Source organism: Castanea sativa, chromosome 7 (assembly GCF_040712315.1).
Source record: "Castanea sativa cultivar Marrone di Chiusa Pesio chromosome 7, ASM4071231v1".
Classification (NCBI taxonomy): domain Eukaryota; kingdom Viridiplantae; phylum Streptophyta; class Magnoliopsida; order Fagales; family Fagaceae; genus Castanea; species Castanea sativa.
The window spans coordinates 20270496-20295617 of NC_134019.1; the positions used below are offsets into that span (position 1 = coordinate 20270496).

A 25122-nucleotide genomic window follows, 5' to 3' on the forward strand; every position below is an offset into this window, starting at 1 on the left:
TTGTGAAAAAGCCTACGGAGGGTCCAGCAGTCCTTGGTAGAGTGCTTGATATAATTATGAATTTTGCAAAACAAGGGGTTCTTCCTCTCTTCTTCAGTTGGTGGTCTGGACACGGTAAATGGCCTAACCACTCCATCTCCAATCCATTTATCCAGGACTTGGTTCAATTCTTCTGCTGTACACGGGATCATCAGTGGTTCCTCGAATATTTTTCCATCAGGCTTCTTACTTTTCTCTACCACTGATGCTGTCATGGCCTGGGGTATTGGCACCCTCTTCATTCTCATAGTCTGTGTTGTTCTTCTAGTTTTCTGTAGCAGGTCGACAAACTGAGTTATGCATAAATTTTTGAGATTGATCCTGTAATCAAAGAGCATGTTGGATATGCAGGTCTCCACGAGCTCTTTTTCTTCATGGTTTCCATAGCAGTCTAGAGACATGTCTTCAAATCTTTTGATGAACTGGATAGGGCCCTCTCCTGGCCCTTGCCGCACCATTTGGAGGCTTTGGAAGGTGACCTTGTCCTCACCTGGGTAATACTTCACACAGAACCTCTCCATCATTTCGTCCCAGGTTCAAATGGACCCAAGCTTGAGCGTGGTGTACCGTGTATATGCTTTGTCTATTAGGAACTTAGCAAACTCCCTCAGGCACAACTCTTTGTCTCTTGAGTAAGGGCCCATAGTGTGGATAAACCTGCTCACATGTTCCACGACACTTCCATTCCTTCCATCAAAAGGATGGAACTTCGGGGGTTCATATCCTTTGGGATATGGCTTGCCAAGGAGCTTTGGCAGGAATGGGGGATCCTGGGAAAATTGTTTGGGAATCCTCGAGGGCTTTTCCCTTTCCTGCTCCAACAGGGCACTAACATCTGCCAGCGTCAGGTATTGAGGGTTGGCTCCCCCTCCTACTACCAACTCTCCTTCTGGTTGGGCTCTGTCCTGGTTAACCATAGGGGGAACATTATCCCTGATTTCCTAAGTCCTGCCCTCCTTAAGGAGGCAAATTTCTTGCTGCAAATCCTTCAGCATTTCTGTTATTCGAGCCATAGGATCTAGCTCCTATCTTGCGTGTCTTTGTCCTGATACAACCTCTTGTTCTACCAAAGGCACCTCGTTCCTCTGTCTGGAGGCCACTTCATTTTCTCCTACGGGTTCAGATGCCGCGGGTGGCACATTGGTACCTTTGCTGTTCCTTGCTCTTGGAGCCATGCTCTACGAAGGGACTACTTTTTCCCTCTTCTTTTCCCAGTCCCCAGTGAAGTCGCCAAAATGTGAGAGTTAGTTTTTTCAGTTAGTATCCAGGCCCAAGCTTAAACAAGGACCTCAGACCCACTAGTTGTAATTTGAAAGGACTAGGCTTGGTTCACCGCAGCTAAATAGGCTGTTTACAGATCAAGTGGTGCACAAGGTAAGACTCCTACAATACGTATACACTAGCATGCGAGAATATATGTATCGATCAACAAGAAAATAGCAAAGGAAGACCAATGTAATAAAGAAAACACCAAAAAAAAATTGTTCGAGATCCTTAAATGAATAAGAAGTACTTCATTAATTTTCTTAATTATGGATTACAATGTGCACACTAAGACGTAATACAAGGTTCAAATAAGCTCAAAAACTACAGACTTAGATGACTATCTAAACCTCTAAGACTTGCAAAGTTGGAATCTTTTTGAATCCAAGTATGTGCTGTAGTGGCTGTTTCTAGGATACCAGGAGATATTTCCCTATTTTCTTTGAGTTTTACAGAATTTTTCTCAATGATTCTATATGATTTCCCTATTTTTGGATCTGCCTTTCAACATTGGCTACTTCTCCCTTTTATAGTATCACTTTAGGGTTTTAGGGTACCATTGATTCTTCCCCTTGGCTTCCTGGGTACTAAAGCCCCTTGTTTGTTCCAGCCCTTTTGACGACTGATTCTTTCCTTGTTTCCCATAGTTCTCTTCTTTTGGTGTTTTTTCCTTCAAAAGTGTCTTGCTGACCTTCCATTCTGAGGTGCCTTTAGGGAAGCTGACCTTTAACTTTGCTCCCTTCACAATTTTTTCTCTGTCTTCTCTTTGCAGGCTTAACCCCCTTTTAGCCGCCCCTCCCCTTTTGTCATTTTTCTAGGTAAGCAAAGTCCTTCTCTGCCAAATCGAAGGTTTCCCCAGCTATTTCCTTTCGTGGGTCTCTTTTCTAGGTTCCCTGAGGTACCAGCCTCTTGTTCTTAAGTCGTTGCTCTCCAAGCCCTCTAGCTTTGTGCTGCATCGCTGAGTGCTTCGAGAAGGACCAATCTATCTTTCGTTCCTGGTGCCTTTTTTATAGGCCAAAAACATATTGACCCATTGTGATGGATTAATTGATTAATTAGCTAAGTTATTAATTAATCAAATTAACATGCAAATTTCGTGGTAGCATAAACAAATCACCAATTAAACTAAGTATGCAGCGGAAATTATAGGAGAAAGAAACATACATCATCACATATATAACAAAGATGAGCACAATGTATGTAATAATGGTCACAAGACCTAGGTACAGGAAGAAAACTATATCTAAAATGGAGAAAAGAAAAAAAAATACAAGTAATCCTCACTACATCCCTCAACACTCAACACCCCCCTATAAAAAAAATCCTATACAAGCTCTCCCCCTACGTATGACTACTCTCATAACCCAAAACTACTCCCCCTTTTTGTCACGAGTGATAAAGGGTAGAGTGTCAAGTAGACATCTCATCGATAGAGCAGACATCTCATCGGTAGAGCTAGCATCTCCATCATCAGCATCCGAAGCATCATCGTCATCACCATCATCATCCCCAGACTCGGAAGCCACAGGAGGTGGTGGAGGAGAAACCTCGGGAGCAAAACCACCCATGGTTGCCTGTCGCCTAGCAATGCGACCAACACGAACATTCACCTGATACAAATCTGTAGAGAGCATATCTAGGCGAGCATCCATGCGCTGAAGTTACGGCATGATGTCTCCTAGTGACACATTGCTCATAGAAGAAGAGGGAGCAGATGAAGCACGAGCAAATCTGGATGGAGCGGAACGGGAGGAAGGAGCTGCTGAACCTGTCTGACGCGACCTAAGCTGTGCCTCACTACGTTTTACGGTAGCGGCATCTATGGCAACCATGACAGAAAAAGGGTCGAAGACAGGAAAAGGGATAGAAGGATGGCGTAAAATCCTCGTGATAGCAGAAGGAAAGATGAGCTTATTATGAGTAGCCGTATCCTTATACACATCTATGATAGAAAAGATGAAATGTGAAGGAAAGTCAATGGTAAGATCCTTAATAAGAGACAACATAAAACGAGTACGAGGCTCTGTGATAGAGTTGTAATGAGAGAGAGGATATAAGACAAAAGTCATCACCATGTTTAAGTCGACATGACGTAAACTGGTGCTCACCCCAATCAGAAGGGCGCTTACAAAAAGCGGTGATCATTTCATCTTTGGACACAGTCCGCAAACGCTCACAACTAGGGTAGTCAGGATGTGCAACCCTCGGAACATGGAGCACATTGGACACCAACTCCGGTGTGACGACTAAGCGCGTACCTTGAACGCGAGTGAGAAAGAAAGGTATAGAATAATCAAATCCATGCATGTTGGAGTAAAACTCCTAGATCAGCACGGAAGGACAAGTGATCGGGACGTTATACAGTGACTCCCATTCCCGTTTGTGAAAGACATCGGGAAGGTCAGTGTCGGCAAAGTCTACCAGAACAACTTGGCATTTCGAATGAACACCTCGTTTGGAAAAGTTCTCCAAGAAGTCCTGATGGGCTTTCTCATCATGGAACCGAACAGAAAGAGGAGTGGAATCAGAAGATGAAGAGGCCCTAGAACGAAGAGGGTTTTGGGTCAAAATAGACTTACATTTTGATGCCATGGACACTACTAACGCAAACAGAAAGAGAGGGGGAAGAAAGAAACACTTAGAAAAGTTCCAACACAATTCAAATATAACAAGTATATTGAATAGATAGAGCGAATGCATGGGGAATGCATGAACATGTGACATGTAATATGAAAAACATCATGGGCTCAGCCTAATCCAATCCTACTAGCATACAAACATTTTGCACACATCTAAATGCATGAAAAGACAGTTAGAATGCTAATGTAATGCAATGCATGGAGTTTTTAAGATCAAATCATCAAAACCCGTCCCAAAAATTTCAATACAAACTCATCAATTTTGAAAAACCCCAAAATTTTTCAAAGACCCCAAAATGTAGGTTTTAAAAACATGAAATGCATGTAGAATGAGGGATAAGAAGCTTACCAAGTGAAGAAAAACTTGAAAAAGCTTGACAAAACCTTAAGAAAAGGATTTGGAGTGTGAGAGAGAGGTTTGGAAAATGAAAAGACAATTCTATCGAGAGAGAGATCGAGAGAAATGAAGAACCGAATCGCACAGAACCTTTATATAGAACCTCAGTAAATCCCGACAGATACAGGTATCGAGAGGTGTCAAGACATATGTCGAGGTTGGTGTCGAGAAATACAACGTCGATAGCTCCAGCTATCGACAAGGTGTCGAGGAACAAGACAGGACACGAGAACAGATGCTCGATCGATCCACCAGGTGTCGAGAAGCTATTGAGAGGACAAGAGGTTGCTCGATCGATCCAGAAGGTGTCGAAAAGCTATCGAGATTGAGATAAGAAAAAGCTGAGAAGCTCGACAGACAGACAGGTGTCGAGGAGGTGTCGAGCCAACTTTTCAAAACAATTTTTCAAGAAGGGAAAAACACAAACATGAATGCATTCACGCATGCAACTCAACCAATGAACCAATGAACATATTAGACTCTCAAAATCATCTCTCAACAACAATCTTAAGCCCATGGAACAAAAACAAACACACTCACACACTGAACAAGTCTAATCGATTTTATATTTCAAAAACAAGTCAAGACAGTTTAGTGAGTATACATCAACACATGTAAACCTTGTGATAGCCAAATCACATTGTACTTGCACATGTATCAAAAATAGCAAAGAATATTGCGTGTTGTGTGTGAAAACATCTCAAGATAGCATAAATGTCTCTATGTTATGGCGATTTGAGATATGAGAAAATCACTTTAACTCACACACAATCATAACTGTTTGATGGGGACTATCACCTTCAAGGTACATCCTATAACTCCCACATCTCCTAGAAAACACGCTTGCAATCATATCTAAGGTATTTTTGATCTTTTTGCTTTTATTTTCTTTGCATATTTTCTTTTTATTAAGCAAACCATGCATGGGTATACGAAGGAAAGAAAAGAAATACCCAATATGTTAAGCTTTTGACATTGCACTTTTACTATGCCGAAACATACAGATGTCATATCATGATTGGCGGGTAACAGTGGTGAGATGGTTATTTATGCCTTTCTCTTAGAATTTTCTAGTCCTACCCGTCAAAAAGAGTGATACGAGTGTTAAGTACAAGAGATCACTTAACCTTACTCATCACAAACAAAGAGCCACAAAGCTCACTTGCTTAGTTGTGCATAGAGATGCTCATCTAAGCTACAAGTGATACAAAGTTTAGAAAACTCTGTTTTAATGGCCATTTTAAAGTTCACAAGAATCGATGTACACAAACACACACTGTTTTTGTATTTTTTTGATTTTTTTTTTTTAATTTTGAAAAACAAAATAAAGCAAAACTAAAAACAAACAAACAAAAACATGTTAAACAATGCAAAACAATGCATAAAACTAGACTGACTCAAAATAGTAAAGCAAAACACACAAGTAATGCAAAAACCAAAACAAGAAGGGGAGAGAGAGAAGAAGTGAATAAATCACTTGGAACCCTTTTCCTTCCACACCTTGGAAGAACATTTCCTTTTAGCAAACCCTTGAACCGGTGATGAGGGGGAAAGATTGAAACCGTTCAAGTTCGAAAGAAACATGAGGGCTTTAAGGAGATCTCCAAGAGGATCAAGAGAGGTTTGAAGCTAATTCTGGTTCCCAGATGCTATCATGTCATTGCTCTGTTGAGTGGCTAACCACTTATAGCAATTTGGTCGAGTATGACCGGCAATACCACAATGATGACAGAGATGCTGCTTCTTCTATTTAGGCTTTTGAGAGTTAGCCTTCGTAGTCCTAGGGGTTTTGGTTTCCTTCTTCTCAAACTTAGTGGGTGCACCTAAAATGGACTTACCCTTGTCTAGGTTCTCACTTGCTAATTTAGTTTTATCATCATTGTTCTTAATTTTAATATTATTAGCAGGAGGAACAAAAATAGTAGTACTAGTAGAAGCAATGTTAAAGGAAGAGAATTCATACCCCAATCCTGTTCGATCAGAAGCAGATTTCTGAATGCTGAGCATCTCATCTAGCTTCACACTTGATACCCTCTCCAATTGAGCTCTAACTTGAAACAGCTCCACTTCAAGCTTCTTGATCTTCTCAGCCAAGAAATTGTTCTCGAATCTCAGTACCCCAATAGTTTGATTTGCTTCATCAAACTTTGTGCAAAGTTCCTCACGATTAAGTTCCACATCACTAAGCTTCTTGGTGGCTAGCCTATAGAGTTTCTCATGCTTCTCAGAGAGCTTGTACAGTTTCTCATAGGCTGTATGGATATCATCCTGATCATCCATCTTTTCAAACTTGGATTCCACCAATTCCTTTTCTTCATCCACATCTTTAACAATCCCTTCAGTAGGATTGACAGCGACAGTGAAGGCATTCAAAATTTCGTCATCCTCATTGTCGGAATCATCATCAGGCTTAGTGTCGCTCAAAGTAGTAGCTAGTGCCTTGCTCTTCCCAATGCTCTTGAGATATGTGGGACATTCTTGTTTCATATGACTAAAGCCTTGACGTCCGAAGCACTTGGGTCTTGCAGGAACAGTATACTGACCGCCATCCCTAGCATCCTTCTTCCCTTTATCTTGACTCTTGAACTGAGAGGAGTTAGATTGCCTACGGTCCTTGTCGAAGCCCTTTCCATTGGCATTTTTCATGAATTTCCTGAATTTCCTGAATTTCCTAGTAATGTAGGACTTCATCTTAGAGTCTTCATCGTCTAATGACTCATCCGTCTCATTGCTCTTGGCCTTCAGTGCCATGCTTTTGCCTTTACCCGACTTGCCAATTCTTGTCAACCCTAACTCGTAGGTTTGCAGATTACCAACCAGCTCAGTCAGAGGAATCTTGTCAATATCCTTTGATTCCTCTATCGCCGTGATCTTGGCATGGAATCTCTCAGGTAGAGATCTGAGCACCTTCCCACAATCTTGGGTTCAGGAATGGTTTCCCCAAGATTGAAGGCTGAGTTTACTATGTCCTTGAGCTTGGCATAGAACTCATCGAATGACTCATCCTCCTCCATCTTAATTTCTTCGAAGCTAGTAGTGAGCCTTTGTAGCTTTGAGTCTTTGACAGCCTTTGTTCCCTCATAGGTTGTCAGAAGGATAGTCCATGCTTCTTTCGCAGTTTTCATGGAGGATATCTTCTTGAATTCCTCATTAGTGACCGCACTGAATAAGGCATTCAATGCTTTACTGTTGAAGTTTGCCGCCTTGATCTTAGCTTCATCCCAATCAGCCGGCGCTTCTTTAGCCTTGGTCCAGCCTATCTCCACAGCTTGCCACACCTTCTCATCTAGAGACTGCAAAAAGGCTCTCATGCGTACTTTCCAGTATGCATAGTTAGTACCATCAAACAATGGAGGCATAATAAGAGACTAACCTCCATCCATGACAAACAGGGGTCAATGGAACACACACAAAGATTAAACCCTAATCAGAGTGTGCCTGCTCTGATACCACTTGATAGGCCAAAAACATATTGACCCCTTGTGATGGATTAATTGATCAATTAGCTAAGTTATTAATTAATCAAATTAACATGCAAATTGCATGGTAGAACAAAAAAATCACCAATTAAACTAAGTATGTAGCGAAAATTAAATGACACGGTGATTTGTTTACGAATGGGGAAAACCTACACGGCAAAAACCCCACCAGGTGAATTTAAGGTCACCACTCCCGAAATTCCACTATTATCACAACAAGCGGTTACAAGTAAAGGAATCCCAAGTACCTTACCAACCTACAGTTGAACCCTTACCCCAATACCCAATTGGACTTATTCTGTAGTGACAATTTCTCCTTTTGATGCACAGCTCCCATGTACGTGACTAACCAATTGCGCGGATCCCAGTATGTGACTTCAATCACCAACTAGAGAAGATTGTTGGCTGCAAAGTTCTTCAATTCATCCACACGATGAAGATTAAGAAGATGCTTGGTTACAAAACCCTACGGTACAAAGACACAACAACTTCTTCACAAGAGAGATGAATTAGGGTAAGAACTTTGTCTCAAGCTACAATTTGCATGAACAAGGATTTCTCAATACTTATGCAACTTGCCACCCTTTAACGGCCCTTAAAATAATCCTTTTATATGTCTAGGGTTGGGAGAAAAGAAGGTCCAAAGACACATCCACGGATTGGAATCAAAACAGAACTCAGAATATGTTTTTCTTAAATCTCGACAGCTAAAGGTGTCGAGGTGCTGTCGAGGTGCTGTCGAGCCTTAGGGCCAAAACAGCTTCTTAAAGCTCAATAGATGCAGTTGTCGAGCTTTAATAAAGAGCACTTCTGAGCTTGTTTCTTGGACAAACTTGATGACTTCAACACTTGATTTTGAAACACAGTTTCTTGAAGTATAAAACTCATCCTAATTCTACCCAATTACAAGTAAAGTACGTTTTGACAAAGGATTAGCCAATTACATAAATAATGAATGACATATGTTCTAAACAAGTGAAACACTTATGTCCTAACACTTTTGATCACCCTTTGAGTTGTCTTAATCCCTTATTGGCCATGCTACACACCCAGAGGTCCCAGGTAGTCTCCGGTATCCTGGCCTAGCCCCTTTCTTCTGGACTTTCTTTGGTTTCTCTGATTCTGGTGGGCTGACTTCTTTCCTTTCTCCCTTTGTTTTATGGACTCTAAACCTTGCCTCTTCATGGATCCTAGGCCTCAAGTCCATCATCCTTCTTTCTTTTGCAAGCCTAATCCTTTTTTCCTCGATTTTTAATTCCCATGGGTTGGCCCAATGTGCCATTTATTTGGGCCTTTTATCATGATTTTTTAGACCTCAACAACGTCTAAAAACAATCATGACACAAGGCCCAAAGAAATAGCACATTGGGCCAATCCCATGGAAAGCAAAAATTAAAAAGGGGTTGAGCTCATAAAAGGAAAGGATGGTAGGTCCAAAAGATTTGAGGCCCAAGATCCATGAAGGGGCAGGTTTTAGAACCCGTGAAACAAAGGGAGGAAAGAAAAGGGCCCAGCCTGCCAAGATCAAAGGACCAAGGAAAGTCTAGTAGAAAGAACTGGGCTAGGATCTCGGAGACTGCCAAGGGCCCGGGATCCCTGGGACGTGTAGCACAACCAAAGTGGGATTAAGATAGCTCAAAAGGGGAACCAAAAAGCACAGATATATCCTTCTCAAGCACTTAGTGGTGCAGCAAAGAACCAGAGGGCTTGGAGAGCAACAACTCATAAACAAGGAAGCTGGTACCTTAGGGAACCCAGTAAGAACCATGAAGGTGTTGGGACATATGTGGTTCAATTTTTAAGAACATATATCATTATTTTATGTAATTGGCTAATCCTTTGACAAAACGCACTTTATTTGTAATTGGGTAGATCTAGGATGTTTTTGATACTTCAAGAAACAAGGTTTTAAGATTAAGTATTAAAGCCATGCAAGTCTGTCCAAGTAACAAGCTGAGAAGTGCTCTTCATTAAAGCTCAACAGTTGCATCTATCGAGCTTTAAGAAGCTGTTCCAGCCACGTGGCTCGACAGCTGCTTGACAGCACCTCGACACCTCTAGCTGTCGAGATTAAGGAAAAACAGTTTTTCAGTACTATTTTGATTCTGATCCGTGGACATGTCTTTGGGCCTTCTTTTCTCATAACCCTAAACATATAAAATGATTATTTTAAGGGCCGTCAAAGGAAGCACAAGTTGCATAAGCATTGAGCAAAGTCTGTTCAAGCAATTTGTGACCGGAGGCAAAGTTTGCCCTAGTTCATCTCTTTGTGAAGAAACTGCTGTGTCTTTGCACCATAGGGTTTTGTAACCAAGCATCTTGTCGTTCTTCATTGTGAGGATGAACTGAAGAACTTTGCAACCAACATCTTTCTCAAGTTGGTGATTGTAGTCGTGTACTGGGATCCGCGTAAATTGGCTAGTCATGTACTGGGAGCCGTGCATTGAAAATGAGAGATTGTCACTACAGAACAAGTCCAATTAGGTATTGGGGTAAGGGTTCAACTGTAGGTTGGTATAAGGTACTGGGATTCCTTTACTCGTAACTGCTTGTTGTGATAATAGTGGATTCTCAGGAGTGGTGACCTTAAAATCACCCGGTGGGGTTTTTGCCTTGGAGGTTTTCCCCATTCGTAAACAAATCACCATGTCAATTTATTTTTCGCTGCACTTTAGTTTATTGGTGATTTGTTTATACTACCACGCGTTTGCATGTTAATTTGATTAATTAGTAAAATTGGCTAATTAATCAACTTAATCCATCTCAAGGGGTCAATACGTTTTTGGCCTGTCAGAAGGGAAGTAGCTAGGGGAACTTTCAACCTGGCAAGAATAGAATTGGCGCACTTAGGAAAAATGATAAAACAGAAGGGCGGCCAAAAAGCTGAGTCTGGGAAAAGGAAAATAGAAAAGCCTTGAAGAAAGAGAAACTGAAGGTCAGCTCCCCCGAAGACATCTTAAAATGGAAGGTCTGCAAAGGACTTTTGGAGAAAATGCATCAAAAGAAGAAAATTGTGAGAAATAAGGAATGGGTCAGCCACCAAAGCTGCTGACACGCTGCGGGCTCTGTTACCCAGGGGAGCAAAAGGAGGGAACCAGTGGTACTCCAGAGCCCTAAGGTGACACTATAAAAGGAGGAAGCAGCAACAGTGAAGGATTATTTAGCAACAGTGAATTAGAGTAGAATCATAGAGAAAATTCTATTAAAACATTCAAAGAAAGTAGAAATATTCCCCGGTGTACCGGGGCAGCCACTATAAAACATACTCGAATCCATAGGGGCTCAAACTTTGCAAGTCTTGGAGGCTGAGAAGGCCATCTAAGTCTGTAATTTTTGAGTTCATTTGGACCTGGTAACATGTCTTAGTGAGCGCTTTGTAATTCCTCAAACAAAAGCAATGGTATATTCCTTATGAGGATCTTGGGAAACAGGGGGCTGAGAAGCTTCAGGATCCCGAGTAGCCAGGGGAATAGCAGACGGAATGGACTGGACACCCTGCATTGGCTGCCCAATTTCCTCAATTATACCACCAACAGTGGTCTTCCCCTTTTACGCTTGGGAAACCAGCAGAAGGAGCAGTGACCACTTCTTCCCCCAAAGTCCTGCCAGTTGTGGGAGGGGGTACCCCCACCTGCGGAAAAAATATATATATACATAAGTACACGGTACCAAAAAGGGGTGGAAACAAATAGAGAGAGGCACAAAGAAGGCCATACCACATCATCACCACACGATTGACTCCTACCTTTCTTGGGGTCTGACTTGCGCTTGGACTGCAAGGAAGAAAATAGTCACTTATATTTTAGGAAGATGGACACTTCATTTGGAGTGCCGTGCCCAAGTCGGACAAGGGATACATCTAGGACACTGCTACACGCGTCCCAACTGTGTCCTTTTATTTTCGAAAACTACGGGACACTCATCTTTTATTTCTTTTTAGTTTCAATCTTGAACACTTTTCTAGTTATCTTTTATTTACTCTTTTGGATCTTATTCTTGGTATGTATTCAAATTTCTAAACATCATTCATTAGTCATGAATCCACTTTATTATCCATTATTGCTCTTAAATTGATATATTTTTAACATTAGATGAAAAAATAAATGCTTTAAAATATTTAAAAATATAAATAAAAATATAGTTAATAATTAATTACTATGCATATCCCCGCCATGTCATATCCTAATTTTTCAAAATTTTGGTGTTGTCATGTTTGTACCCGTGCCCGTGCTTCCTAGCTTATATTTTCTACATGTCAAAAACCATATATGAGAAAGAAATTATTACTTCTACATTGTGAAAATAAAGGGTTAAAATTTGAAGAAAAAGAAATTATACCTTACTTCCAACTAGTACTTCAAGAGCATCCTTATAATCTCATAACCTACTGCGTTTTCTAAGATTCTCATCGAACAATTTCCCTGCCCATTTGTTGCAACCAGTCATGCATGGACAATGTGCCATTTTGCTCATCATTTATGAGACATTTATTAACAAGTCTTGTAATACCATGATTTGGAAATAATTCGCAAGCGTCTAAGATATTTTCAACATAATCCTTGAACCATCCTCAAAAGAAACATGAAATATCAAGGAAAATATCTTTTTCGGTTTCTTCCAATCCATCATAACTTACTTTAAGTATTTCATGAATATCTACTTTGGGAATTTTTTTCATATTTATTTATTGCAGTTTTCCATTCATTTTTTGTTCTTCCATACAAATCAAAACCTATGATTGTCAGAGCTAGTGGAAGGCCTTTGGTATAGTCCATTACTCGGTATGCAAGTTCAAAATAATCTTGAAGGGGTTTGCTTTTATGGAAGGCATGTTGACTAAAGAGTTCAAAAGCTTCATGTGCGCCTAATTCCTTGACCATGTAAGTTATGCAACCTTGTGGAAGAGTAGCTAGCACATGTTCATCTCTTGTTATAATGACTCTACTTCTTGAAAGAAACCAATCACATTCTCCAAGCAAATCTTCTACTTGTTTTGAAGTATCAACGTCACCAAGAATTAAAAGAACTCTCTTATTGCAAAGCCTTTCCTTTATCACATTAATTCCCCTGGATACATTATCCACCTTCACATGACTGGCCCATAAGATCTTAGAAATAATTTTCTCTTGTAGCTGGATTTTGCCATCAATTGTCTTTGAATTTTCTCTAACATTCTCTAGAAAGCAACTTCCTTCAAAAAAGTCAACAATTCTATTATAAACAGCTTTTGCAAAGAGCCATATAACTCAATTTTTTTTTCTCCTAACATTTTCAATGGAAAATGTCCAGAGTTCAAGTCTTCCTCCCCTATTGTATCTATCTTATTATCAAAAAATATTAGTTCTCTAAAAAAAATACTATAAAAAAATATTGAAATTTTATAAATTAAAAAATATTGATATTTAATATAAATAATAGTAGTATTCAATTAGAAAATATTGATATGGATTTCAATAACACAACTTGATATTACAAACAATTAATACCGATAAGAGTAGGAAATTTAATCAAAACAATAATTAAAATTTGTCAAATTAGAGTTTTTTTTATAATAAATATAATACAAAATACATTTAAAATGAAATTTATATTTGAGAAAAATTTAGGTTCAATACCATAGATATTGTTCCTTAGGTAATCCTTCTAAATTACAACAACCTGTCCTTTTTTTCTTTTTCTTTTTTTTTGAGCTTCTTCTATAAAAAAAAAAAAAACCAAAATCAAAATCAAAAGTACTCAACTTACGGTAATTAATAGTCTCTTTTTATTTCTTTCTTCCACTTTTTTTCATGGCTTGCGAGAACACTGATAACATTAGATCTCTCGGATTTCTTACTCAATCACTACAGTTTAAGTATTTAACAGTAACCAAATTTCTTTCTAAATACCAGACAAACAATTCCTTCTTGATGCACGAACTCACTTACTCTGTCTTAACTCACTCACTCACTCAAATCTCAAGTATTAGATTCGAAATTAGTGTCCTTTCTTAGGAGCCTACATATTGCAATTAACAATGCATTATAGGGATCTACTATACACGAAAAAAGAAAAGTGAAATTAGGTAATGCATCCCTTCAGATTGTGATTTGTGAGAAGACTAATAGCCTTCTCATTCTTTAGATTTTGCTTGAGAAGTCTAAGGGGGCATTTGGTTTATATTATTGTCCATTCGATCATGGTCAAGATATAATGTTAATGGGATTATGAGACGCAAGTTTTATGTTAGTGGGATTATGCCAAAAGCAGAAGCATTATTTCTAATAATTTGGAATTATTTCTAATAATTTTGAATGATGGATTATGAAAAAGCAAGATTGTGTGTTGCTATTATTTAATATTTTAGGTAATTTTGGTGTGTACGTGTATATATATTCCGTTCTTCCTTAAAAAAATCAATTCAATCTTAATTTTAACAAAATTGCAAAATTTATGAATTAAATTGAGTCCTTTATTTTATATAAATATATATATATATATAAATATAAATATATATATATATATATATATATATATAATACAATATATTCATATATATTCATTTTAAGGGTCATAAGGGTATTCTAGTCATTTTAGAAGTATTTGTGTGATTTTGAAAGTCATAAGGGTATTTTGGGTCTTCCAAGGGTATTTGTGGTTTAGGGGTACCTAAGAACAATATATAAAGTATTGTGTCTAAGTTTTCCCCTTATATTTTTATTATAGAAAAGTATCTATGTTTCATAATATTTTTATATTATAAATAAATTATTTCTTTTAAGAAATACTTATGTCCGCATGTGTAAACTACAATAACATTATTAAACAAGAATCCTACAAAAGGGAAAAGGCAAGCTAACGATTGGATCTTCATACATTAGCACACATAAGTATGAACTTATAATTTTGTAAGCTTAGGGTCTGTTTGAAATTCGCTTATTTTGCTGAGAAACTTTTTATTGAAAGTATTGTATATAAAGGTAAAAATTAGTTGAAATAATATAATAGGACCTATGAATAGTACCAAAAAGTGCAGTGAGGCCCATAAATAGTAGCAAAAATAAGCTGAATAATAAAATAAGTTGGCAAAATTAATCATGCTAAACAGACACTAAGTGAGAAATTCACTAGCAACATAAGAAGGGAATAGCAGACTTGCATACTGAATAATTAACCAGCTATACATGACATCTTCTCCATACGCGTCCTCACATTTTGAATGTTCAGAAAGTTGCATTCCTAGAAAGAACAGTTCAACCATGAAGTCCATATCAATAGCTTCCTTCCAGCATAAGCAGGGACAATTTAGGGCCAAAAAATAGAGCAAGAATCACACCATTTGGTTGGGTGTGATGAATTCAATGCAAGAGGCTGAGGGAAACAGGTAGATTATAGCCATCTGAAAATCTGAACCATGAAAGCGCACACAAAGAAACACTATAAATCAAAAATCAACTATTACAAGCTATGACAGTGTATCCTTCCCTCATTGCTTTCCCTGAGTCCTAAGATCCTCCATTACATTTTTGTTGGTGGCCTGAAAGAGGCAAAAGAGGTTTTTGAAGCATAAATAGTAGTGCAAAGACGTGTTGTTATTTTTATATCTGTAATATATAGGTAAACTTAGAATATCTTAGATGCAGTACATTAAATTTTCCAATTGAATTCAAACACTTGGCTGCATGGACCAATAAGATAAGAATAACGTCATCTTTTCCAATAATAATTAAATTCAAAAAGTGTTTGAATTTAATTGGAGAACGGGAAACCTAATATACTGCACTTAAAGTATACAAGTTTTACCCATTATATATATATATATATATATATACACACACATACACACTCTTCTAAACATGCATTTTATCATGAAATATGTTATTCATATAAACACTCATCCTATGCCAATGATAGGATCCTACATTCACCCTTGCTTCTCAAACAAACAAACAGAACAAAATTTTAATAAGGTTAACACAATTTTGAGTGTGAAAGTTCACCATACAACTTTCATACGTGAATATAATCTAGAAGTGAAAGGCAAGGCTCATTAAAGTAGCAGGAGTGCTAAATTTTGTGTACCACTCTAAAGGATACAAAAATCTCAATTGACACGACCAAAAAACCAAATGGTGCTGACTATTCTAAAAGGAGTCCTCAGATCTACCCACATAGTTGCATACCTTTGATAAATATAGCAACCGTTTAAGTTATACCAAGCTCCAGGAGATGTTCAAGCAATAACGATTTCTTCCATCGTCAAAACCCAAAACTTTGATAGAAGACTTAAGTGGGTTTCCAATTATCTTTCCTTCAACAATTCCAGCAAATCCGGCAGAGCAATGAAAGTTACATGAAAAATAGTCAAAGTTTAGAACCAGGACACTAATCCATACAACTAATTCAAGTTTTAGAAACATTATTCTCCTTCGATAGCAAAAGGAAAGTGATGAACAAGAAAAAGGATTCAGTTTAGTTTGACAACAAGCAGGTAGTCCTCTTTTCTCATCAAATTTATTTGGGCTACAAGGAAGTTTCACAAACGGTGACAAAAAGAATGAAGGAAAATCATATCTGCGTTGATTAATTTGGGCTACCCACATGGTTCGCCTTACTATTTTCCCTCCTACCAAATGGATCCTACAATTATGTGTTACATAAAAGATCTGAAAAAATGAAAAAGGGGGGAGGAGTTTGTGGGGTGGGTTCTTAAAAGGCTTTCTAAAATCGATTGTCTGAACTCACAATAAAACATCCAAACCAGGGTACAATGGTGAACAAAGCCTTTACCTAGCACCCAACACAAGTAGGTACAAAAAATTTCATTTCTACACTTCATCCTACCAAACATAATGTAAGAAATCATAAAATCATTTCAACATTGTGGCATTGCCTGTTTTGATTCATGTGAAAACTATGCAGAAGAAGTGAAGAACCAGATGTTAAAAATAAGACGATATAATGCACATTTTAAATACCAGGACAAAAAAAAATCTCCAATAACAGCAATATATATTAAAGCAGATGAACAAAGGTAACAAAGCGAACATGGCAGCCAAGATTTGAAATGGGGCAACATAGTAGAATCATTACCTGCAATATCACTATGCAACTACCTTCTCTAAAAGCTGATGTTGTGAAGCCTTTTCCTCCAAGGTCAAAAATGCAATTGGCACCTCAAATATGTGTGTGTATATATATATATATATATATATATATATATAGATGAACATCATTTCTATACTTATATAAAGAAGGAAGAAAGGGAAGTAAATTTCTAGACAGGCATTTTAATATATATGATGAATTTCAGAATGTAATATTTAGGAGAGCCTTTTTTTTTATAAGACTAATTTTATTGAAAAAAAGGCTACATACAAAAAGCACAAAGCAGCCAAAAAAATTACACAAGAAAACAAAAAATTATGTACAATAAGAAAGAGACTATAAACACAAGAATGTAATCACTAGTTGTGAATCCCCATCCATAATCTTTACAAGTTCATCCAAGCAGCAGTGGGACTCCGCATAGTTTTTAGAGAAGATCAGCACCATCCGCACGTATAATAACTATTCCCTAAATGCATCACAAAACAAAATAGTATCATCAGCAAAAAGAAGGTGAGAGATATGGATACCCCCATGTTTATGGAACCCCACTTGAAATCCACAAAGAAAACCACCATTTTTTGTCCTCTTTAACAGTCTACTCAACACTTCCATAACCATAAGAAATAAAAGTGGAGACAAAGGATCCCCTTGGCGAAGGCCACGAAAACTACCAAAAAACCCCGCAGGAGATCCATTAACTAGAATTGAGAATTTAACTGAGAGATGCACGCCTTCATCCACCTACTCCACCTCTCATCCTTTCCATAAAGTAAAATAGTGCATTCCAGTTCACATGATCATAAGCCTTCTCAATGTCTAGCTTAATTATAACACCAGGAATACCACTCTTCAACCTGCTGTCTAAGCATTCATTGGCAATTAGAACCGAATCAAGAATCTCTCCCTCCCACAAAAGAATTTTGAGGGTCAGATATCAGTTTATCCAAAACCCCTCGAAGCCTATGAGCCAACACCTTAGCCAAAAGTTTATAAAGGCTTCCCACAAGACTAATAGGACGAAAGTCTTTGATATTTACTACGTTAGTCTTCTTAGGGATCAAACACAGAAACGTGGCATTAAGAGATTTCTCAAAAACACACTGGCTGTGAAAATCTTTGAAGAAAGCCAATACATCCCCTTCTAAAACACTCCAGCATTTCTGATAGAAAGCCATAGTAAACCCATCAAGCCCAGGGGCCTTATCGCCTTCCGCCTCCTTGAGAGCCTTAATAATCTCCTCCTTCTCAAACTCTCTCTCCAACATAGACCTCTCAGTTTCAACTAGACAAGCGAACTCTAACCCATCAATAGTAGATCTCCAAGCTATCTCTTATAAAAATCCACCACCTGATTCGTAACATCTAACTCCTCCTCAAAGAGAACGCCATCCACCTCCACTCCCCTAATCTAATTGGCTCGCTTATAGGAATTGGCAATTCTATGAAAGAACCATGTGTTGTTATCACCTTCTTTAATAAAAAGAGCCTTGGACTTTTGCCTCCAGAAATCTCTTCCAAAGAAGCCAGAAAATCTATATCTGATTTAACCACCAACCTTCTAGCCTTGTCCTCTTAAGTCAACACCTGCATCTCTTCTCTCATGTCAATGTCTAAGAGCTCAGTCAATAAACTCTTTTTTCTAAAAGCTACATCTCCAAAAACATGCTTGGTCCAATGCTTCAAATCCCTTTTAAGGGCTTTCAACTTACAAGCTAGAACGTAACTTGGAGGTCCCATGAAATGATAACCATTCCACCAATGACAAACCTTGTCCACAAAACCCTCCACCTTTAATCACATATTTTCAAATCTAAAATGGCTCTTCCCCCTCGACATACCACCTGCCTCCACTAGCAAAGGACAATGATCCGACACCACCCTAGGGAGAGTCCTTTGAGTCACATCTAAGAAATGCTCTTCCCAATTTGCTAACATCAAAACTCTATAAAGTCTAGACATAGAAGGACTATCAGAGTCTTGAAACCAAGTATATTCACCTCCTACCAAAGGCAAATCAATCAGCGAATGTTTTGCAATGAAATCCGAGAATTTAAACATAGCTAGACTAAAAAAATTACAGCCAAGTCTCTCAGCTGGGTAAAGGATAACATTGAAATCACCAAACAAGCACCAAGCCCCAACCCACGGTTATCTCACTAAATCTAATTCTGCCCACATTGCATCCCTAAGACTTCCGTCAGTCGGTCCATATACCCCTAAACAAATCCATTCAAAGCCATCTGACACTCCTTTCAACAAAATTGAAATTGAAAAACTTCCAATCACTGAATCTACTCTCTCAAAAACCCTTCTATCCCACATTAGAATGACATCCCCAGCTGTATATGTATGGCATCTAAGGCCCCCCAGTCTACAAAAGGGCTACCCCAGAGACTTTTAACCAAGCTGGAGCTAGTGCTGTCCAATTTAGATTCTTGAAAACATACAATATCACACTTCCATTTTGGTAAAATATTCTTCACAACATCTCTCTTATGAGGATTATTCAAACCCGTCACATTCCATGACAAAACTTTTAAATTCATTTACCAACAGACGAACCCAAACTAGAGGATTTCAAATTGCCTCTAGAACTTCTACTAGAATGCCCATCGTAATTAATAGATGAAAACAAATTTCTTAACTCCCTCATCTCTAGGAGTGTGCAGCCAACCCCCCAACCCACAAAACCGACCCGACCCGACCCGACCCAACCCAACCCAACCCACCGAATTGGGTTGGTTTTTAAGGCTTGGTGGGTTGGATTGGATTACAAAAAACTTCTTGATAACAGGTCGGGTTGGGTTTGGGTCATAAAATTCCAAACATGCCAGACCCAATCCGACCTACCCATATATTTAATATATATATTTAAAATATATTATATAATTAATAAAATTTTAAAAATAACTGGCTCTTCCTATCCTATACAAAAGTCAATTAGTTCACAAAAACCCTAGTAAATTACTATTGTTGTTTAGTCCTATGAAGCACGGGTGCATTTTCAGATTCGGGTGCGGGTGCGGGACTCGGCAATTTTTGAAAAAAAAAAAAAGGTGCAGGTGCGGCAAGATGTGGTGATTAAAAAATTATTAAAAATTATTTTTATTTATATATCTTATATATTGCTAAGTATGCTTATTTATATAATAATAATAATAATAATAATAATAATAATAATAATAATAGAAAATTCATATTATAATAATAGTAATAAGTACACAAAAGTTTTTGACACTTGAATTATTGACAAAGGTATTAAAATAGATGAGGCTTCCCATAAATAAATAAATAAAATGTGGCTTAGTGGCTCGCGTATTTAGTTAGCCTAAAAACAAAATAAAGGATATATGTGGCATGCATTAAAATAGGTGTAGCTTCCCATTTAAAAAAAAAAAAAAAAAGGATAGATGGGGCTCAGTCACGTGTTTGGTCAGAGGCACACAAAACAAATAAAGCCTAGTTGTTAACAAAGGCATTTAACAATCCTTTTCTAAAAATAAAAAAAAAAACAAAACAAAACAAAACTTATCAACAAAAAGAAACAGAACAGTCTGTACGCTGGGCTCCGGCGAAAAAAAAGGAAGAAGACGAAGAAGCAAAGAAGAAGAAGAAGAAGAAGAAGAAGAAGAAGAAAGGGGTTAAGGCCAGTGAAACTGTGACAACGATAGTGGCGTGGTATTTTCGGTTTAAGTTTTTTTTTTTTTTTTTTTTTTTCCTTACTGCTAAGTTTCTTTTTCCGGCCGAAACACACCAATATTCGGCTGATTCGCGATTTGGCACAAATCGGCGTGCATCGGCACGTATCGTGAAACAAAAAAAAATGGACACGATTCGATGCACAGGCAGCGGCATCCCTCGTGCGTTGCCGCGTCGGACGCAGGTGCGGTGGCCAGTTTGCTGCGTCTGTGCATCATAGGTTAAGTCATTAGTGTTGTTTGCCTTTAAGAAATTATATTGATACTAATCTTTAAGTTTTTTTAATATATTTATATTTATATTTTTTTCTACTCAATTTAATAATAATAATAATAATAATAATAATAATAAATTTTTCCAACCCATGGGTTCAACCCGACCCATGTGGGTTGGGTTGGGTTAGACTTATATGATGAGTTGGGATGGAATTTTTTTTGACCCACTATGGTGGGTTGGGTCAAAAAAATCCCCTTAACCTAACCCAACCCGACCCATGCATAACCCTACTCATCCCCTTTTGGTTAGAATTGCTTACCCGACGAGTAGTAACAGCAGTCGCTTGCTGCTCCCAAACCCTCTCAAGTTTTTGAAAAAAATCAATACACTGTCTCTCACAACAATCAATTGGGAAACCCACAAAAGAACTAAAACCTCTAATCATCCTTCTCACCCATTCTGAAGGCTCCAGAACCTCTTCCACTGAAAACCGATCTGAACCATCTTCCACAGAGACAAGATCAAGAAAACCATTTGGATTCCACAGAGCCAAAGGTGTAACGACCTCAGGATTACCAGCCTCCTCACCCTTATCCGAAGGCAAAGAGTCATCCCAACTCAGTCTAGGAAACTCAAATTCAATCAAACCACGAGCCACCTCAGAAATAGGAATATTCAAGTCTGAACCCACCACCAATTGGCTCTGAACCTGAACTGGACACCCAGAATTTTCAGCGGTTGTCGAATGAGCTCCAAAAGATGTATCAGCAACCAAAAACCCAGCCTCTTGGTCCACGATTTGATCAGTGACATCAAGGGAGTGAGCCGGTTCTCTATCGGCACTCAAAACTGCCTCCACAACAGTACCGTGAACATCTTGTAGCTGGATTGAGCCATCAATTGTCCTTGAATTTTCTCTAACATTCTCTAAAAAGCAACTTCCTTCAAAACTGTCAACAATTCTGTTATAAACAGCTTTTGCAATTGTAGTCTTTCCTATTCCCCTAAGACCATGAATCGCTACAATTCGAACATCATTTGACTCTAAAAGTGACTCTATCTCCTTGGCATGAGAATTTACTCCAACAGGGCATTTAGCAACATATAACTGTCTGCTTTTTAATTTGAAATTTGATATCCCTTTAATAACACGTTGGATGAATCTAGATTCAGATTCACTGCAAATCACAGAGTATAATAGACAATAAATGAGTTGGACTAGTTGGAAATAATAATGTGTAAATAAACTAAATTCAAGATGTCTAATTTTGTGCAATACAACCTACACTTGAATAAGTATTAATTTAGTACATTTTTTTGCTAGGAAATCAGATTTAGCCTTTCCATACTTGACCAAAATTATCAAGAAATTTTGGAAAAACTTTCAAAAGAATAGGTGGCAAAAACTCTAAAATTTTCTATTCCAATCATTAACCTTAATTAGTAACCTAACTACGAAGATATAATTAAAATAGAATAATTTTGTAATTTGTTATGTAGCTAGTGGCTATGACAAACTACTAAAATTATAAAAACCACGAAAGCATGAGACTAATTAAGAGATACTAACCGATTGTTGTAATGCCATCCACACAAATTAGCAGCTTCTTTTAGAGCTGTCCTCCAACTTTGCACCTTATTCTTGAATTTTTCTTCAAATTTAGTCAACGCTGCCCCAAAATTTCCCCTTTGATAACGTACTTTTGATGGATCAACATTATAAAAAAGTGGTAGAACCAATTGGCCATTTGTCCTACACTGCAAAATCTTGACAAGTTCATCCAAGCACCATGAGGACTCCGCATAGTTTTCAGAGAACACAATGATCGAAATCATTGATCTTTCAATGGTTTTGAGAAGTTCCTCTGAAATTTCTTCTCCCCTCTGAAGATCATCGTCGTTGAAAGTGTACATGCCATTATCACACAAAGCCTTATATAAATGGCCTGTAAAACCATTGCGGGTATCTTTACCTCTAAAGCTCAAAAAGATGTCATAGCTCCATCGGTGAGTGGAAGAAGAAGAGATGCCTCCTCCATCGGTCAGGTCAGCCATTAAGATCTATAAGGCATAAGATTAAGAAATAAAAATTATAAAATTATTAAAAAAAATTGAGAGAGAGAGAGAGTCAACACATGGAAAAACCGAACTTTACCTTTTTGACAGTAGCTTCACAGATTCGAGGAGTGAGTCTATTGCAGTAGAAGCCTCGGTTTGGTGAGAGCTCAGAACTTACTCCAACAGGGCATCTAGCAACATATGACCGTGTGCCATTTAATTTGATATCTGATATCGTTTCAATAAGTTGTTGGATAAATTTAAATTCAGAAATACTGCAAATCACAGAGCATAATAGACAATAAATGAGTTGGACTAGTTGGAAATAATAACGTGTAAATAAACTATATTCAAGATGTCTAATTTTGTGCAATACAACCTACACTTGAATAAGTATTAATTAAAGTAAATGACATATTACTCAAGGATATGAGAAGTATCATCAATTTAGTTCATTCAGATTTAGCCTTTCCATACTTGACCAAAATAATCAAGAAATTTTGGAAAAACTTTCAAAAGAATAGGTGGCAGAAACTCTAAAAATTTTCTATTCCAATCATTAACCTTAATTTGTAACCTAACTACCAAGATATTATTAAAATAGAATAATTTCGTAATTTGTTATGTAGCTAGTGGTTATGACAAACTATTAAAATTATAAAAACCACGAAAGCATGAGAGTCTAATTAAGAAATACTAACCCATTGTTGTAATGCCATCCACTTAAACTCGCAACTTCTCTTAGAGCTGTCCTCCAACTTTGCACCTTATTATTCTTGAATTTTTCTTCAAATTTAGTCCACGCTGCCCCAAAATTTCCCCTTTGATTACGTACTTCTGATGGATAAACTTTATAAAAAAGCGGTAGAACCAATTGGCCATTTGTCCTACATTGCATAATCTTGACAAGTTCATCCAAGCACCAGTGGGACTTCGCATAGTTTTCAGAGAACACAACGACCGAAATCATTGAACTTTCAATGGTTTTGTGAAGTTTCTCTGAAATTTCTTCTCCCTTCCAAAGATCATTGTCGATGAAGGTGTAAATGCCATTATCACACAAAGCCTTATATAAATGGCCTGTAAAACCGTTGCGGGTATCTTTACCTCTAAAGCTCAAAAAGACGTCATAGCTCCATCGGTGAGTGGAAGAAGAAGAGGAGCCTCCTCTATCGGTCAGGTCAGCCATTAAGATCTATAAGGCATAAGACTAAGAAATAAAAAATTAATAAAAAAATTTGAGAGAGAGAGAGTCAACGCATGGAAAAACCGAACTTTACCTTTTTGACAAAAGCTTCACGGATTCGAGAAGTGAGTCTATTGCAGTAGAAGCCTCGGTTCGGTTAGAGCTCAGAATTAATTGAAATGAAATAAAATTATCTGAATCGAACAGTGCGTTTGATTGGGAAAATAACAAAAAAAGATTGAATTTAATCAAAGAAGAGAAAAAGGGATCAGATCAGCACATCAGAAAATGCGTTCGAATGTATTGACAATTTGGAGTTTTAAAGAGAGAGAGACAGTAAAACGCGGCTTCTCCTATTTTACGAAGGTTCTATGAAGGCGCAGTGTATTGACAAAGGAGAACGACCAGTCATCCCTTTCTTCTTTCGTTTTACTTCTTTTTATTTATTTTATTTAAAGGACGGTAAATTATTGGGCATTCTTATTATCATAAATGCGTACTTTTCGCAATGAGTTTTACTAATTAAATTTATTGTAAAAGTCACAATTTATATGAGAGTAAGAAGTACGCATTTATGATACTCCTGATAAATTGGTCCATATGAAAATACAGACGAATACTCTAATGTAGCATCAGGAAATTCTTTGGGGCTTTTTTTTTTTTTTTTTTAGTGGTAGTAGCAAAAAGAAATCTATGTTTTTTATTTTATATATGATGGGGTATGATGAAATACAAAATCCAATCTCGTCCATGGAGGTTGTCCAGGACAAAACTAGGAAAGCAAAGGACTGTAAGAACCTCGTCCATAAAAAGCTCGTCCACGTAGGAAGGTGCTTGGACGAAGATTTACATGGTCAAGTTTTACAACCATGCCATGTCATCCAAGGGAACCATCAACCTCGTCCATAAGAAGGTCGTCCATAAAGGAACGACCTCCCTTGGAAGCGAGATACGCACGACTAGAGGACCCCTGGACGAGGACTCTTAGACGAGCCCTTGACACTTTGGAAATTCCTAAGTGTGTACAACAACTTCTTATCACACACATAACTTCCA

General features: G+C 37.8%; 1 protein-coding gene across 8 annotated transcripts; it reads right to left on the reverse strand.

The window, feature by feature from the left end:
* Positions 1–14740: 14740 nt before the first annotated feature.
* Positions 14741–24475, reverse strand: LOC142643044 (uncharacterized). 8 transcript variants are annotated; one of them, XM_075817569.1, is made up of 6 exons: positions 24161–24469; positions 23582–24090; positions 22978–23155; positions 22393–22883; positions 21142–22000; positions 14741–15333 (listed from the first exon to the last, which is right to left on the reverse strand). In XM_075817569.1, exons 2-6 carry the CDS (start codon positions 24067–24069, stop codon positions 15283–15285), a joined length of 2067 nt encoding a protein of 688 aa, XP_075673684.1. In that variant the 5' UTR covers positions 24070–24090; positions 24161–24469; the 3' UTR covers positions 14741–15282. The 8 variants fall into 8 exon arrangements, with proteins under 8 accessions (XP_075673684.1, XP_075673681.1, XP_075673680.1 ...); XM_075817566.1 differs by lacking the exon at positions 14741–15333 and adding an exon at positions 15776–20813 and having other exon boundaries at positions 22978–23071; positions 23582–24075; positions 24161–24475; XM_075817565.1 differs by lacking the exon at positions 14741–15333 and adding an exon at positions 15776–20813 and having other exon boundaries at positions 22978–23071; positions 24161–24475.
* Between the last annotated feature and the right edge of the window lie 647 nt (positions 24476–25122).